The following is a 16,751-nucleotide window of genomic DNA, read 5'->3' as shown; positions in this document are numbered from 1 at the left end:
ACTGAATGTTTCATACCAGAAGCCACGATAATGCTAGGGGCAGTATCTCGGCTGGCGATGTTTCCTGAAGTGTAGGGGTTCTCTGAAACCTTTAGGTGAAGATGCAGCGAACAATAGGGCTGGAGAAAAAGAGTGGGGTGGGGGGGAAGAGACAAGTCATAAAGGGCATCCCATTCATTCTCCCTTCCCAATGGGCATTTGTACATCAGAGTGATGACCATGGAACATCAGAACAGAGGACTGGAAGGGGTCCCCTGCTATTGTGGACAATCTGTGAGAACCTAGCTTTCCTTACTCCTTTCCTGAAGGCTAAAAAAAAAAGCTAATTGCAAAATAGAAAAAAAACCCAAAAGCTGGAAGCAAATGGAACGCCAGCCCGAGGGACATATGCCAGCCAGTCTGTGAACAACAGTGTAACAAGGTCTGAGGATACCATTAGCACAGCTCTGTGAGCGAAGCACTGCAAGCCGCTATGTATTGACACGGGCAGTCTAATGAAAAGGCAAACCCCAAACTGTCTCTCAAATCCTGGCAGTGAAAAGCTGGTTCTCTCTCCCACTCTTTTGATTCCTTTTATTTAAAGAGATCTGTTCCATGCCATAGTAACAAGGCAAAACTGAAAGGACAACAAGAAAGAGGAGAAGAGTATGAGATGCCACAGCTACATTGTGTATGCAACTGCTGGTATTATTCATCATTCATTATTATTATTATTTTAAAAAGGACAGATAGCCTGAGCCAAGGAGCTTACAGTCTCAGGGTCCAATCTTGCAAACAGATCCCCACTCAAGATCCCTCGCTCCCATGCAGTGTCCAACTGGAGACAATGAGCCTCTGTGAGCATGGATCTCTTTGGAGGATTTTACACAGGTTGCAAAAAGACAGAGCATCAAACCCAGAGGGGATGAGAGTGCCGAATAGGGAAAGGGCAGCGGAGGGGTAGAACAGCAGACTGTTCTCAGCAAGACTGAGAATCTGGGTGGTTTGGATGAGGGGAGAGAGTGTGTTTGGTGGCCTGGAACTAGGGGAGAGCTCCATGCACATGGCAGAAGGCATGAAGATCTGTGGGTGGGAAAAGGATGTAGAGGGGCAGGGGATGGGTCTTCTATGTTTGCAGAGTGCCTGGCACACAGACAAACTAGAGAGGTGAGAGCACATGAAGCCTCCACTGAAACTAACAGGAACTGGAATTGCTCAGCTCCTTTCTCAGGATTTGGTCCAATGATAACACAACACTACCACAGAGTGCATGTAAGTACGATCTCTACCACGTGCATCTGCAAAGACTGGAGGAACCCCACAGAGCATACGTGAGAAACAAAGGTACACCCACCGCCCTCCAACACCCTTCTAGGAGTGGGAAGAAGATCATGATTAACCAGAGAATGGGCACCATGCCCCAAAACGATTCATAGAAGTTAGACATGGATGAGACCTACAGTGAAGACTAGAAAGGTTGTGATTTACTGAGTGAAAGGATGTATCTGCAATGCTGTAGCATAGCAAACTTTTTTCAAATGCCAACCTGTTAATGGTAGGCCTTCCTTTGGCTAGTTCAGGATGGTCACTTGGAGCATAGTATTGTCCCTGTTGTGGACATACTTGTGCCTCTCAGAGTTTGAAATGCGAGTCCCTCAATGAGGATGTCAACCACCAAAGTCAGCAAGTACCACTCCTGCAAAGGTGAGCCCAATGGCCATGTTGGGAGGAGATTAGCTCGCTTCTTAGACTTCAGTCCTTTTAGATTATGCTGCTTGAGGTTTCCTTTTATCTTGTATTTGTATCACTTCATAGATATATATTGTATAGGTGTAAGCCCCACTGATGAAAAGTGCTATATAAAAGCCAGCTATTATTACCATCATTATTACATAGATTCAGGGTATATAAACACAAGTACTAAGACCCAGGCCCCAGTGCAAGAGCTGACATGCTGCCTGTCATAATGCAGTAATGCCTAGATGCCCCAACCAAGATTAGAGCACCACCTAAAAGCTGACCTTTCCTTTCCACCCACACAGCTAAAACTATTGTTCAGCTTCTCATCGTCTTGCATCTTGACTACTGCAACCTTCTCCTCTCTGGCTTTGACAAATGCATTCTTGCCCCATGTACACCCATGCAAAGGTATCCTGGCTTGTCACTTTGACCCCCTCTTTGCTTCCTTCCACTGGGTCCCCCTTCTCCACTGCATCAAACACCAGCTTCTGGTCTCCGCTTTTAGGCCTATCCCTGCACAGCCTATCATCTCTCCTATGATACTGAGACATCATTATTTATTGTTATGATTGATTCGTTTTGTGGTAGTGCGTAGGAGCCCTAGTCATGGATTCAAACCCCATTGTGCCCACTCAAAGCTGGGTAACTAACACCCCGAGGTTCTTTTGCAAGCCCCAGCCTAAACCCTGCCCCATTGGGCACAATATCCTATTTCTATAGCACTTCCACAAGTCCCTTTTCCTGTGATCCTTCTGATCAAAATGTCCCCATGGAGCCCTGGTTTATTTTCAAGCCTCTACTACATTTCTAGCAGCTCTGCTCAGCCAATCTCGGTGCTCTGCTTTCTGTGACTCTGTGCAGCGTGAGGACTCAAGACGTGCCAATCTCACTGCCATTAGCTCCAAAATTGAAAGAAGATTTTTAACAGCTTGGGTCTCTCCTCCAACTCAAAGCTTGTTGCTCTCTTACTTCGTATCACCGGTGCATTTTCTGTACAGTTCCCCCCTTCCTCTCCCCTGCTACAAGGCTCTCACTTTTATTCAACCAACGAAAGGAAAACTGGCAGCTGGCTCTTTCAGAAAGAAGACCTGTCCCAGCACGTCCTAGTAAGTCCGTTTAGTTCCGGTTTCTTCTAATTCCTTCCTTGCACATTTCTAGCTCAACCTGTGATCCAGACCTTCTGTGCCCTAGTTGGTCCCTGATCTTCTGGTATTCCATCCCTTGTTAATACCTAAGCATGAAGAAATATCCATACTGGCTCAGCCAATGGGTGTGGCATCCTACCTGTTTCTATAATTTGACACTCCAGGGGAAGGCTGAAAATCAAACAAGTCCCTCTGACCATGTATTTCACCTGGCCAGTTTGTGCAATGCTGTAAGATGAGTGAGGGATGGCCCCATTCCTTCCCATTCCCTACTCCTAGAGGCAATGACCCAAAGCCGACTGAAATCAGTGGACAGAGTCATATGGACATTAGATCAGGCCTGATATTGAGGCCTAGATCATCCAGTTCCCAGCCCAATGCGTGGCAGGGAGTGCAAGGTTGCTGCTCTCCAGCACTGAGTGGAGGCTACATGGGATGTGGGTTAAACAGGAGACATAGTCCCCTGCACAGACTGGAAATAAACAAACCAATGATGTGCTTGTTCCATTAGTCAAGAGAGCAAACGGGGAAAATGGGGCAAGATTTGGATGAAGAATGGGCACATGTGAAGAAATTTAAATGGAATCCAGAGTACAAAGAGGCGCTTGGCTGTGCAGTCCCCCCTTGACCTTATTGCTCATATTAGTCAGGAGTAAATTAATAGCTGGGGAGCAGTATGGCCATTTCATGCAGGACTGAGTTCCCCAGCTCTTGTTCCTGCCCCATCATCTCTCAGCTTGCTGTCAGATGACATGCACTCAGCCACAGCACTGTATGGGATGAAGCCGGGTGTTGCCTTTGGCTTGCATAGCTATGATCCTGTTGATAATCATGAGGTTATCCAAACCTTTGCTATCCAGTTCTTAAGAAGAGAGTGTTTAAGAACAGCAAAAAAAGAGCAACCACCCTTTGTCATCAGGAGCTGCCCTCTCCCCAGTGTAAACGGCTCATAACCATTGCACTACAGTCAGTGTTACTAGCGTTGTGCGCTTTGTAAATCCTGTCTCTAGCCCAAGGGCACAGGTAACCTATGTTGTGGCTACCGGCGACTCAGCTACAAACTGGGAAAAGCTGTGGGCTGTTTCTACAGGTATCGTGACAGCTGTTACATCTCTGCAACAGGATGCAAAGCAAGCCCGGACATTGGTGAGGCAGTGTAGACCAGTGGGCTGACCCTGGGGCCAAGGGTAAATAGCTCTCCAGGGATAATTGGTGCTGTGACACTGTCCGGATGCATGACCTTGAGCAACTCACTTAACTTCTCTAGGCAAAATTCTGCTCTCGTTCACAGCAGGGCAACCCCACTGAACTCAGTGCAACACCTTCCCCAGCTGTAAAATGAGGAGCATAACAACTATATACCTAACAGAGTTTCCCCAGTACCATGAAACTCCCATCCTGATTGGGTGCTACTGTAATATATAGAATAACAATTAATAAAAATATAAATACTCAGTATGATTACATGTAAGATTCAGAAGCTGAAACTGCTGTTGGTTTATCTTCAGTCTGACAGGACTGGGCTCCCAGACCAGACCCCAAACCCTCCAAAATCCTGTCCCTAGTTCCCTTCAGTCTGCCAGACATTCCTATAGCTCTCGGATTCCTCCATTACTTTGAAGATCCTGTTGCAGGACTGCTGCTCATTTCTACTTTGGCTCTCTGGGGAGAGGGAGGCAAGGAGCGTAGGTGGAGTGGAAAAAACATAGGGCTCTGTCCACTAACTTCCCACCTCTTATGTGCCACAATTAGGGGCTAGCTAAATGGTGTGGATAAAGTAAGAACCTACCTTGCTCAGAACTCAAGTCTCTACTTTTCTGAAGGCCTATAAAATCCACTTATTTTTCCTTACGTTTCATTTCCACTCCCCCTCTGCCCCCAGTTCTTGCCAGTTTTGCAGAAACAGAAGTACTAAAACACAATAATAATAGGTTACGGAGTAGCAGCCGTGTTAGTCTGTATTTGCAAAAAGAAAAGGAGTACTTGTGGCACCTTAGAGACTAAAAAATTTATTTGTTAATAATAACCACCTAACTCTTATACAGCACTTTTTATCAGTAGATCTCAAAGTGCTTTGCAAAGGATGTCAGTATCATGATCCCCATTTTACAGATGGGAAAACTGAGGCAGAGAGGGGAAAGTGACTTGTCCAGTAAGAGTTTGGGGTTCTTGTATGTATTTTTGTAAATATTTCTTGCCTTGACTAGAAGCAGCAAGTCCTGAAAATCTTAAGGGAGAAACTGTTCTCATGAGATGCCCTGCTCGGTTCTGCACACCCAAGAGGCTCAGATAACCTTTGGAGAAGTATCTGCATTTTGTTGTGCTGATCTAATCTGCCCCTTGAGGGACGTCCCGCCACCCTAGTAACCTTCTCCTCTTGATGTCTCCGTCATTTCTGTGTGAAAGTCCCACTGTCCTGTAAATAGGCTAGTAAATCCCTAGGTACCCTGTTGAGAAAGTACATACCCCCACTGCAAATGAGCTGGGCTCTTCTGCTGGGGTACATCATTTGCGTTACAGGAGATGAACCCAAACCAAAGCCCTGACCCAGATCTGAATTTTGCAAATGGCCACTATATTTATAATGGGCTGAGCCAGAACCCTTTGATCTAAATGCACTTGGATTTGACTGTAAGCACTTCCAGGCAGACACCATGCACCTACCACAGGTGTTTATTATATACTGTTGCCGTAGCACTTTGGGGCCCCGGACAGGGATCGGGGCCCCACAGTGCTAGAGGCTGTACTCGCACAATGAGAAGATGGTCCCTGCCCCAAAGAGTTTACCATCAAAGCTGATGATGAGAGACAGCAGGTGGCTACAGCAAAGACACAAGAACAGCGAGACCATTATGGGAAGTGCTTCCTGATCCTGACTGGCTCCCAACAGTCGGAGCTGTGGGGGTGTCCAGATTACTATCCCAATCTCTGTATGGGCATGGGAGGTGAGACTAGGATATTTATTTTGAAACAGTTGCAAAATTCCATAGAAACTCCTTTGAGTTGGTTTTGCTAACGATTTTATATATAACCTCACAGATTTTTGTAATGTGTTGACTGCCCTAATCTCTGGCTATGCAACATAAGTGAAAAACAAGCAACATCTAATCATAAATTACCTACAATAGACACAGCAAAGCCCCCATCCCCCTTTTAATTCTGCAGCTTGTGCCCATCTCTGGTGACTGCCCTATCTCAGGAAGATCCTTCCTGAAACCTGCACTGGTCCCCTGCTGGCATCTACAAATAGCTCGTTTGCCCCACCTAGTGTGCAGAATTTCAACAACACTGTGACAGAACCGGCTGCCTCAGAGGAGATCATCAGCTCTACAGAAAGAAGCCTTATTGGAGAACATTTCCTTCATTAAAGATATATAAATAAATAAAATAAAATAAAATAGCCCGGCTCTTCCCATAATGTCTGGCTGCCCAAGCCTAGCATCACTGTGCCCTTGTAATGAAGTTTCCTGTCCATGCCATACAGCATAGCCATGAAGACCAGTCCTATTTATTGTTTAAAAGCCCGTATCATCTTTGTGTTGTTACCTGGGGGAAAGTTGTTGTTGTTGTTTTTTAAAGCGGTACTTACTAGGAGGCAACGAACAGGGTTTCCTCTCAGATCCGTGTCTGGAGCCTGCAGCAAGCGCCAGTCTCTTCCTTTGTTGTAGGTGATGAAAGTTTTCACTTGGTTGTCAATCTTCTTGTTAGCCAAGAACATTCCCTTTATCCCTGCTACCTAGGAAAAATTGACATGGCTGAAAAAAAATATCAATTGGACTCCGATCTTTGATGTGCACATTTGATTACCCGTCAAACCCTGCAGGGACTCAGTCACAGCATCTGTGTGATGGAATCTAGGGGGAGAATTGCCAATGGGTGTTAAAAGGAGGAAAGTTATGGGCTTTATTGGAACAACACGGAGAAGTGCTGCAGATGGGAGAGAAAGCCTGTGCTTTCAAAAGAGTGGGGAAACCTGAAATGATGTAGGTAACACTCAGTGCAAGGTGACAACCTCTTTCTTTGGTAAGAGGAAATACACAAGGAACAGTCACTCATTTCTCTCTGCTGAGTCAACCACAGCAACTGCTCCCTTGGAAACAAAACAATAATAAATTAATACTTTACATTTCTATAGTGCCCTCTGTCCAAGGATCTCAAAGTTCTTCATTAATCACTGGTATATTAACCTTAGAATCCCCTGCATGTATTTTTATCCCAATTTTGCATGTGGGGAAACTGAGGCACAGAGCCGTTACAGTGACTTGTCTAAGGTTGTGGTAGAGTCAGAAATAAGAACCAGAACTTCTGACTCCCTGTCCAATATTTTACCCACAAGGCTATGCTCCCAGTCCCAACATCCCTTCGGGGTTGTGAAAAGTTGCTATGTTGCGTTGTTAAAAGGTGGATTACATATAGAGTCATGTGAGAATCAAGCAGGAAAATATCTTTGTTTTGCTCAACGCACCTTGCAAAACATTCCAGGTTGTTCAACACACTGAAAATCAATAGTGCAATATCCACTGTAGCTTGAGAGCGAGTCTGTTAGGCTGTTGCTTTATAAACTATGAGAGCTATGATAGGATTGGAGGGGGGAGGGAACATGCTATCTGCCATCGGGGTGGTTCAAGTGTCCACTCCACCCCTGTTCTGACAGCAGGGAAGAGAAGGAATTGATGCACAGTGTCAGCATCAGTACAGACTGGCAGGGAAAAGATACGGGCATTTGCAAATTTAATGGAGGGGGGAAAAGCACTATAAGGGAAAAAAGATCTATTAATAAAGACAGAAGGGGATGAAAAGAATGATGGCTCAGAAACAGCTGGTACACCAAATATTTTTCTATAAAATCAGTGTTTAGCAGAAAAAAAATTTAGACCATTTGGGAATAAAAAAATAACTTAGATGTGCTTTAGTCAAGTCCAATAGAGGGGTAGCTGGGTGAAATGTCATGGCTCGTGTTAGACAGGAGATCAGACCAGACGATCTAATTGTCCCTTCTGGCCTCAAACTCTGTGAATCTATGCTGTATTAAGAGAGCTCTGAAAAGCAATTCCTTTGAAAATATGAACATTTACTGGCGGAACTGACCAAAGATATCGTGGCTGCATGATTCTGATGAAATGTTTTGTTAAAATTTTAAATTTTGACCAAAAAAACAAAGAGTGAAATGTTCAGTGAAAATTACATCATGTTTTCTGCATGGTTCTATATACTAGTGAGCTAGCCTGGATGATATAGATCCTTGGGCATTTAAGGGAACTAGTGAAACAGTAAGTTTGTTTTGCTAAGAGCAAGTAAAAAAAAATTATCCCAAAAATTGTGTGATAAAATTGGTTCTCTTTTGTTGGGAATTTTGAAATTTGAACATTTTTCCATCATCTGTACAATAGCAGTACTCATCAGGCTCAGTCCACCTCCCCTTTGAGGAGACATACCCAGAGAGAGGATCTGGCCTAATTATTCTATACACACTGCCACCCTCACACACTCCACTGAAGCCAGACAAGCTTACACGTGACAAACACCCACGCCCCAAACACACCAACTTGACCCCATCCCAGCACCAGTACACATGCTGCAAACACACCACAGACACTCTTTTCTAGATGCTGCTGTCCCCACACCTGCACAGAGTTTATAGGATTTCAACTTTTTTAATTTGCCTTTGGATTTTCTTTCTGTTCTTCATCTCCATTTATCCCTAAACACTTACTGTTTGCAACAATCCTACTGGGAGATTCACGCTGGATGGCTTCCAGCTCTCCTCCAGCCAGAACATCAGATTTCAAGGGAGGTTTTTGCCAGGCTCAGTGTCAGCCAGTATTCTTTCTATCTAGGTAATCAGCAGATCCGACGCTTCCCAGCTCCTATCATCTGTCAGCCTAATAAAACAAAGGCTTTTCTTTCCCCCTGGGATGTAGGACACCTTTATGTAATGCAGTGAAACTGCTCCTTGAACTGACAGTAATAAGAGGCAACAGCCTTTCCACGGGCTGCCAAAGTTGCAGATCGATTAATAGTGAAGACTTCACCAGGATGATGAAATGGCCGTGCCCGTTCCCCTGCAATGCATCTGCATTTATACAGCACCCGTTCGGGCTTTCTACATGGACATCTCAAGGTGGTTTCCAGTTAAAGGATATTCAAAGTCAATCCAGCTCATGGAGTTAATACTGAGGTAAAAGTGTCTTCCCTTTTAGAGGGACTCAGTGTTATTCAATGGATTTCATCCTTCAAGGTGGGAAACCACCTGTAGGACACCTAGGGTGAGAACTTTGCCCTGCTCCAGCCTCTTTGTGCCATGCAAATGAGCCAGAGTGCCACAAAGGGGCCCTAAAAGCCCAGGTACCGTCCGGGGAAGATTCCCACCATGCAGACACTGCAGAAGACAGCTACTAGTCTGCCTTCCAAGGACACCTTTGCAAGGTCTGGCATAGGGAACATGCTAGGGGAAGGTCAGGGTGGGGCTTCAGCACACAGCTCTGTGGAGATTCTGGGGTGCTCAGAGAGGTAGTCATAATCTAGATAGATGCCATGGGGAGTCTAAGTAACACCAGGGGCCACTCCAGTCCCCAGAGCAACTCAGAATCAGGAGGGTGCTACAAGGGGCTTAAAGCTGCCATTCCTCCCTCACCTCTTGACTATGAGTTCTGGGCTGTGACTCTTAGAGGTGCAGCATAAAGACCCTCAGCCTTGGGATTCTATGGTCCTGGGACTTCACCTAGGCAGGGTGTTGTGTGTTTTATGTGATCACTAGATTATGGCTTTTACAGTTCCCACAGCAGGAATTCTGGCTGAGTCAGCTAAAATTCCTTCTGCGGGTTTCCAGGTAGTGAATGGTTGCAGCAACTGCAAGGTGCCGTAGAGCTGTTGAGTTAGGCATGGGCTCCCCTAAGTGTATGGCCAGTTCACCTTGAGGCCAGATCTTACAAGGAGATTCAAAGGTGAACCTTCTTGTACAACAGTACAAAATCTGGGCTCTTTGAGGTCCTTGGATAAAAGGCATTGCACCAGTCCAAAGTTACGTGATGGTGTTCAGCCACATAATGTCTCCACTAATCACACTCGTGGTACAAGGTTGTGAACGTTCATCACAAAAGCAATGTTATTGGAACAGCACGAACTGCCAGGATGGGACTGCGTCATTAGCACTCGTGACATACCTCATAGAGGTCGATCATCACATTACCCTCCAGCCGTCGGCTACTCTTGACATTCTCCAAGGCCAGCGTGAAGTAGACCCCTCTGGTGTCAGATATATAAAGGTTGTAAGTATCATTTTGGTTCCACTCCTGCACAGCTGCAAACACTTGATTCTCATCTGTGCTGATAACGTGCATATCCTGGGGAAAGGACACAGAGGCATGATATTGTAGGACAACTCAGTTGTATCAATTCCAAGGTCAACACAGGTTAAATCCTGGAAGATCAAGGGCTGTATTCATTCTAGAATCTAACCAGAAATTGTAGACAACATTCTTGCAAGCAACTCTTCTGCCGGTTTGCAAAGTAGTCATTAACCACGGAGGTGTTAATTGAACATTCACACTGGCAACACTTTTAAGCACATTGTTGTACAGCAGCAGTTTGTGAGGAGGGAGGGTTCTATAAAAATGTATAATATCAGGTGAGTTTTTTTCCCCCTTGCTACGTCTTAAACATGAAATGTGATTGAAAAGGAAATCACTGTACATTACTGAGCTAAGATAAGAAAGCAGCCACTTCTTATGCATTTTGTGGGAGTTCAGTGTCCCTCAAAAATTAACAGATGCCAGAATTGCTAGTGAAATTCTATGGCCTCTGCAGTTATTAATTAATTATATTATAGCACCTAGGAATAGCACCTAGGATAGCCATAGCACCTAGGAATCCAAGTCAAGGATCAGACTCCAGTGTGCCTACGCACTGTGCAAACATATAACGAACGGATGACCTCTGCCCCTTAGATGGAATAGAATTTCAGGGTTCTCAAACTTCATTGCACCGTGATCCCCTTCTGACAACAAAAATTAATACACGACCCCAGGAGGGGTGAACCAAAGCCTGAGCCCACCCAAGGGCTTCAGCCCCGGGCAGGAGGCCTGTAACCCGAGCCCCGCTATCCAGGGCTGAAGCCCTCGGGCTTCGGCTTTGGCCCTAGGCGGTGGGACTCAGGCTTCGGCTTCCACCCCCAGGCCCCAGCAAGTCTAAGCCAGCCCTAGTGACCCTATTAAAACAGGGTTCCAACCCACTTTGGGGTCCCGACCCACAGTTTGAGAACCGCTGGAATAGATAATCAGAATGTTCCTTTCTGGCCTTAAAAAAAAAAAAAAAAACCTATGGAGAAAAAATAATCTAGATTTCCTTGGCACTGGCTAACCCTCAAAAAGCGAAGACGTTCCCTCTTGTTCTGGACTGACATCCCACTGTTTGGTCACTTATTTGAAACTCAGCCAAACTTTTTAATCTGCAAAACTGGGAACTTTATCTGAGGTAGATTTCTTTGGCTATGATATTTCCTCTTGCTTCTGTTAATTCTATTAATACCACACAAATAAAATGTCCTGATGGGTTTTCACACTTCTTGCTGAAGCATGGAAGTGTGAAAAACAATGGGTGAAAAAATTCCAGTTAAAACCCTTTTTTAGTACATTCACTGGGAATGTCAAGTAAAGGTTAAGCTCAGCTTATCTCAACTGGTTCCTCCACCCCTAGATTTTATATCTGAGGGATGAACATCCACTTTGACTTGCTTAATTACATCACAGTAATGAACATCCCAAAATAATCTGGTATTTCGGGGAAATAGACTGGGTTCCATTCTGCAATGATGTAGAAGGTGGGATAAATCACACTGGCTTGCAACGATTTAGGGCATATCTGTGTGGCAAAAAAGGGTGTGTTTGTAACTGGGGTTAGCTAATTTGGGTTAAAACAGCAGTGAAGACACAACAGCTCAGCGTTTAACTCAAGTTAGCAACTCAAATTTTAACTTAGCACCCAGAGTTAAACTCTAGCTGCTCAACCAAGTTATAAGCCATGTCCTCGCTGCTATTTTAATCTGAGTTAACTACTGTGGCGTAGCTAACCCAAGTTTTTCCCCAGTGTGGACATATACTAAGAGTCCCTTATGTGTATACACACAGGCATACGCCCTAGGAGTGGCTCAGCCAAATTCAGAGATAATGCATTACTGAGGTTGTAAGTAGAACTGGTCAAATAGTATTTGGCAACTATACTCTTTCAGGAATTTCACCATTTTTGATCAAATAGTTTATTCACCGAATACTGATTTTTCCCGATATCTGACCAGCTTTAGGGAATGCTGAAGGCTGTTTCATGAATGCCAGTGAAATTAATCAGGTCACTTATTCACTGAAATCTTTTCTTTCCAAACTGGGGTGAGTCTCAGTGAGTAAGAAAATCCAATTTAGGCTAAGGGAATCTAAGGATATGTCTAGTCTGCAAGCACAGGGTGTGATTGCATTTTTAGTAGACATACACGAGCCAGGTTTAATCTAGCTGTAGACAAGCTGTGGCAGCTCATGCTTTAGTGGGGGCTGTCCAAGCCCGCCCAGAACACTGGGCAATTACTTGTGGTGCTAATCCACTCAGAAGTTTCACCTCTCTGGTGCCCAAACAAGCTAGATTAAATCTAGTTTGGGTATTTCAGCTAAAGCTACATCACACCCTGTGATTACAGTCCAGCTGTTCCAATAGTCCAATGGAGCGTAAAGTGAGTCTACATTGGTGTAACATACACATTACAGGGGCCAGAAGGAGGTGTACATTACATCAGCTTACATTTGCCTCTGCATGTGGGTCTGTTGTCCTATATATGCCTGCACAGTGTAAGCACATGACGGACAGAGACTAACATACATGTATCAATTGGGTGCTGTGTTAGTCCAAACCCTTCTTGGGATTCAGTCAGAGAGTTTCCCTCGATGCAGCATAGCATGGTGGATTGGACATTAACATGCAGTTCTAGTGCCTGCCCTTCTTGTCTTTCCAAAGACAAGAGAAAGAGCAATGTTATGCCTGAGAATTTGACTGGGTGTCTAGGAAAGTCTAAAGGCCAAAGCTTTCTGAATTGTTAACACAACGTGACTGCCCTTTTCTCACTTGGTTGGGGAACTTTGCCTCTTGGCAAGTTTAGCAGCAGGAATGCAATACCTGATTTATCCGGTCAATTGTGGTCACTGTCAGCTGTTTTTGATGTTCTATATCTTAGGATTTTTCTGGCTATTGCTTCCTCCACAGGGCTACAGACTCACACGGTAAGACAGCACTGATATAAAATGGATGAACAGCACCGATCCTTTCCATCATTATCTAACTTGGAACTATATAAATGACTTGACTGTATGACAATCACATTGCTTTGTCTGCCTTCATGTTTACAGCTGGTGAGTAAGCTACTCCAGATCCAGCACAAGTTGGTGGCTGGAGATTTAGGTATGTCTAGAAATGGGGTGAGTTTAAGTGGACTGCACCAGTGAAATGTTAGGTATACCTGTGCTATTCTATGCTGAACTCTGTTAGAGAGATCATGAAGCACCCATTACAGATCATGATGCCATAGTACAGAATGGGAATTGCAACTCAAGGTTTCCTCTCATTGTATCAATTAATGTTTCTTAACCCAGTCTCAGAGGTACGATCTCCAAGGGCAAGACAAACGTATCAGGTAAGAACCAAGGGAGTTAACAGTCCACAGCCCATTCAGCCCTTTGCTCAGATGATAATTATTAGCAGCAGTGATTGTGGGTTTTATGGCATAAACCCTGCCCACATGAGCTGGGCTGCAACCCATCAACTCATGTCACCAAAGCCACCAGTTGTCAGGTGGCAACTCTCTTCCCTGGTACAAATTCAAAAGAGGTGACAGATGCAGAGGTGAAAATGTCTATATTCCATTCCTCAACCCCAAGAGCCATTCGAGAGCTTGGCACTGTCAGCACTGTTTACCACGTTTGGGCCCAATTTCTTAGTGGAGAGAGATTAAAGAGAATCTAGGCATAGAAGGAACTGTTTGTTTCAATTCCTTTGGCTAGCACAGCGCTTTGTACATTTTTAATAAAGGCAGCTCTCCTGCTTTGATAGCAGCATCCCAAATATACGCATTTTTTTCCTGTTAGCTTCTTCTACACCAAATGTAGCTCTTCATCTTTTGAAAATGTTATGAGATTGTAATGAAGCATTTTTTCTCCTTAAACATCATACTCACACTTGGATCAAACAGCATTTACTGTTCCAATTCTTATTTCATTTACAATAGGCTAAAATTAATCATAACTTTACTTTCCCCAGTGCTCCGTAGATCTCAGAGAAAAGACAGATGGAGAACTAAACATGTAGTGGGAACACGACTCAAACCAAATATCTCATCACAGATGGTCTGAGCTAGTTGCAAGTGGGAATTCTAAGGGTCATTTTGCATGGGCATTACAATCACTGTTCTGAAAAGATTCCAATTATTTTTTAAACTTCTGTTTCAAATAAGCGCTTATTTGAGTCTGCTCTGCCTTCATAGGATAATTCCGCCTGGTTCTTTAGAATGGCGGGAGTTTCATTCTGTGTAAGAATACCTGGGCCAGATTTGCAAAAATGACTAGAGCTTTTGGGTGCAGCACGGGGGTGGGTTCTGCATTATGAAAAAGAACTTGCTGTGGGATGGGAGGAGAGATTGCTGAGGACATCATCCCCCAACCCACACACCCAAACCTGCAAGGGTAAATTAATGCTGACCTTGTTAGTTGTAACTAACTTAGATCCGCTTACACATGTTGGGATAGCCCTGTTTTGGGCCAGTTCAGGAGGATTCCATGGCATGGCGGCCCTTGAGGTCACCACAACAGACAGCCCTGTACCTTCATGGATCCCTTTAAAGACCCACCCACATCATAAGAACATAAGAATGGCTATACTGGGTCAGACCAAAGGTCCATCCAGCCCAGTATCCTGTCTGCCGACAGTGGCCAATGCAAGGTGCCCCAGAGGGAGTGAACCTAACAGGTAATGATCAAGTGATCTCTCTCCTGCCATCCACCTCCACCCTCTGACAAACAGAGGCTAGGGACACCATTCCTTACCCATACTGGCTAATGGCCATTAATGGATTTAACCTCCATGAATTTATCCAGTTCTCTTTTAAATCCTGTTATAGTCCTAGCCTTCACAACCTCCTCAGGCAAGGAGTACCACAGGTTGACTGTGCGCTGAGTGAAGAAGAACTTCCTTTTATTTGTTTTAAACCTGCTACCCATTAATTTCATTTGGTGGCCCCTAGTCCTTATATTATGGGAACAAGAACTAGGGGCCACCAAATGAAATCTCAGGGGGAATCTACAGGTTGAGGAGATGGGATCTGGAGAGAAGGCCAAATGCCACCCAACCACAATGGAAGAGTTCCAGGAACCTTGTGAATTTGGATGGTCACTGCCCTGTGTAGCAGTAACCCACATCTGGCCCTAAACATCTGATTCCAGATAGAACCTGGAAGGCGATACCATTGATAGCTACCTAGCAGGCCACACAATTGAATTCTAGTAAAGCAGGTGACATTGTTTTGAGAAAGAAATAAGACTGATGTTCCTTTTGTTTAAGAAGATGTTTGAAGTCCAGCTGCAAAGCCTTGACCTCTTCCCAATGGAACACAGGTTTTCCACCCCCCCCCCAGAATGACATTTTTTAGATAGGCATCTCAAAAACCCAGCTCCATAAGGCAAGGATAACCTTTCAGGCTCCATTGCTCGTTCTCCATTGTTCTTAATTAGGGAAGATATGGAGCAGACACAAAAAAACCCATCTCTTTGCTTGCCTCCCATTAAAATCTGCTAATGAGGCAAAGCATAAAAAAGTGACCCACACTGGGGGGGGGGAAGGAGAATTTTAAGGCAAACCGCCCCCAACGGTGTTAATTGATTAAAATGAAATAGCAATTTACGCAGACCTGAGCACAAATCTACATTTCATACTGATGTCCTTGACTGACTGAAATGCTGACACAGCTGTACGCTCTTTTCGGCTTTCAAATATTCTTTAAAAACAAGTTTTGTTAATTAAAGCTCATCCTGAAGTTACCACTTGGCATCAGTCACCTCTGAATTGATTGGGATCCGTCTGTGTGAGTGTGAATATATCAGCAATAATAACATACCTTGGGCAAAGCATACTTTGGCAGCTTCATCTGTGCAAATGCGTTCCTCCTATAGGACACGTAATAGCGTGGCCGTCCTCCCGATGTTAACTGCAATATAAAAGGGAATTTTATAACCAGGGTTACCATCATCATCATCATTCATTTTTCTTTGAGGCAAGAGGAAAATATTAGGCAGACTGTAAAGGTGAATGAAACTGTGATAGCAAAGGTTTAACATAGCAGCAGTTGCCGGAGGTTACAACATATCTATCAAACAGACTGTCAGTGACTGAAATTGACAGTCAGTGGCACAACCTGTCCCTATTGTTTGTAAGTAAAGTCAAAGGGTGAAATTCTGGGTGATTTCAATGCGGTCACGATTTCACCCTCTGATTTTATATCTATATTGCAGATTACTATGGCACATTCAGGTCCTTGCTACCTGCAGAGGTATCAGGTGGTCAAGTGGTTAGACCAGCAGATTGCAAGGTAGGACCCGTGGCTTCTATTTCTAGCTCTGGCACTGACTTCCTGTCTGACTTTGCACGTCACCACACTTCAGCATCTAAATACGTGGCCTGACATTCAGACTAGCAAAGCGTCTACGGCTCCCAAAGTCAATCGGGCTTTCAAAATCAGGCCATTTATATAGGTCCTGAGCATGGATTGAGGTGCCTGACTTTAGCAACCCAACTTTGAAAATGCTGGAGTTCAGCTGCATGTGTTTCATTTTTTGCCACCTGTAAAAAGAACCTGGTCACGTT

General features: G+C 44.5%; 1 protein-coding gene across 2 annotated transcripts in view; it reads right to left on the bottom strand.

Annotated features, from left to right (window-relative positions):
• Window positions 1-16,751, bottom strand: part of SORCS1 (sortilin related VPS10 domain containing receptor 1) — a 392,569-nt gene that overhangs the window by 71,420 nt on the left and 304,398 nt on the right. For both annotated transcript variants that reach the window (XM_037905184.2, XM_043551774.1), the window contains exons 8-11: window positions 16,006-16,095; window positions 10,028-10,207; window positions 6,454-6,600; window positions 17-119 (exon numbers count right to left, since the gene is read on the bottom strand). In XM_037905184.2, the coding sequence (XP_037761112.2) occupies window positions 17-119; window positions 6,454-6,600; window positions 10,028-10,207; window positions 16,006-16,095 (520 nt within the window). The remainder of the gene's footprint in view (window positions 1-16; window positions 120-6,453; window positions 6,601-10,027; window positions 10,208-16,005; window positions 16,096-16,751) is intronic.

The sequence above is a fragment of the Chelonia mydas genome, chromosome 7, assembly GCF_015237465.2.
Source record: "Chelonia mydas isolate rCheMyd1 chromosome 7, rCheMyd1.pri.v2, whole genome shotgun sequence".
In the NCBI taxonomy this organism is placed as follows: Eukaryota; Metazoa; Chordata; order Testudines; family Cheloniidae; genus Chelonia; species Chelonia mydas.
Note: the sequence above shows the minus strand (reverse complement) of the source record. Positions and strands in the feature narration are given on the sequence as shown.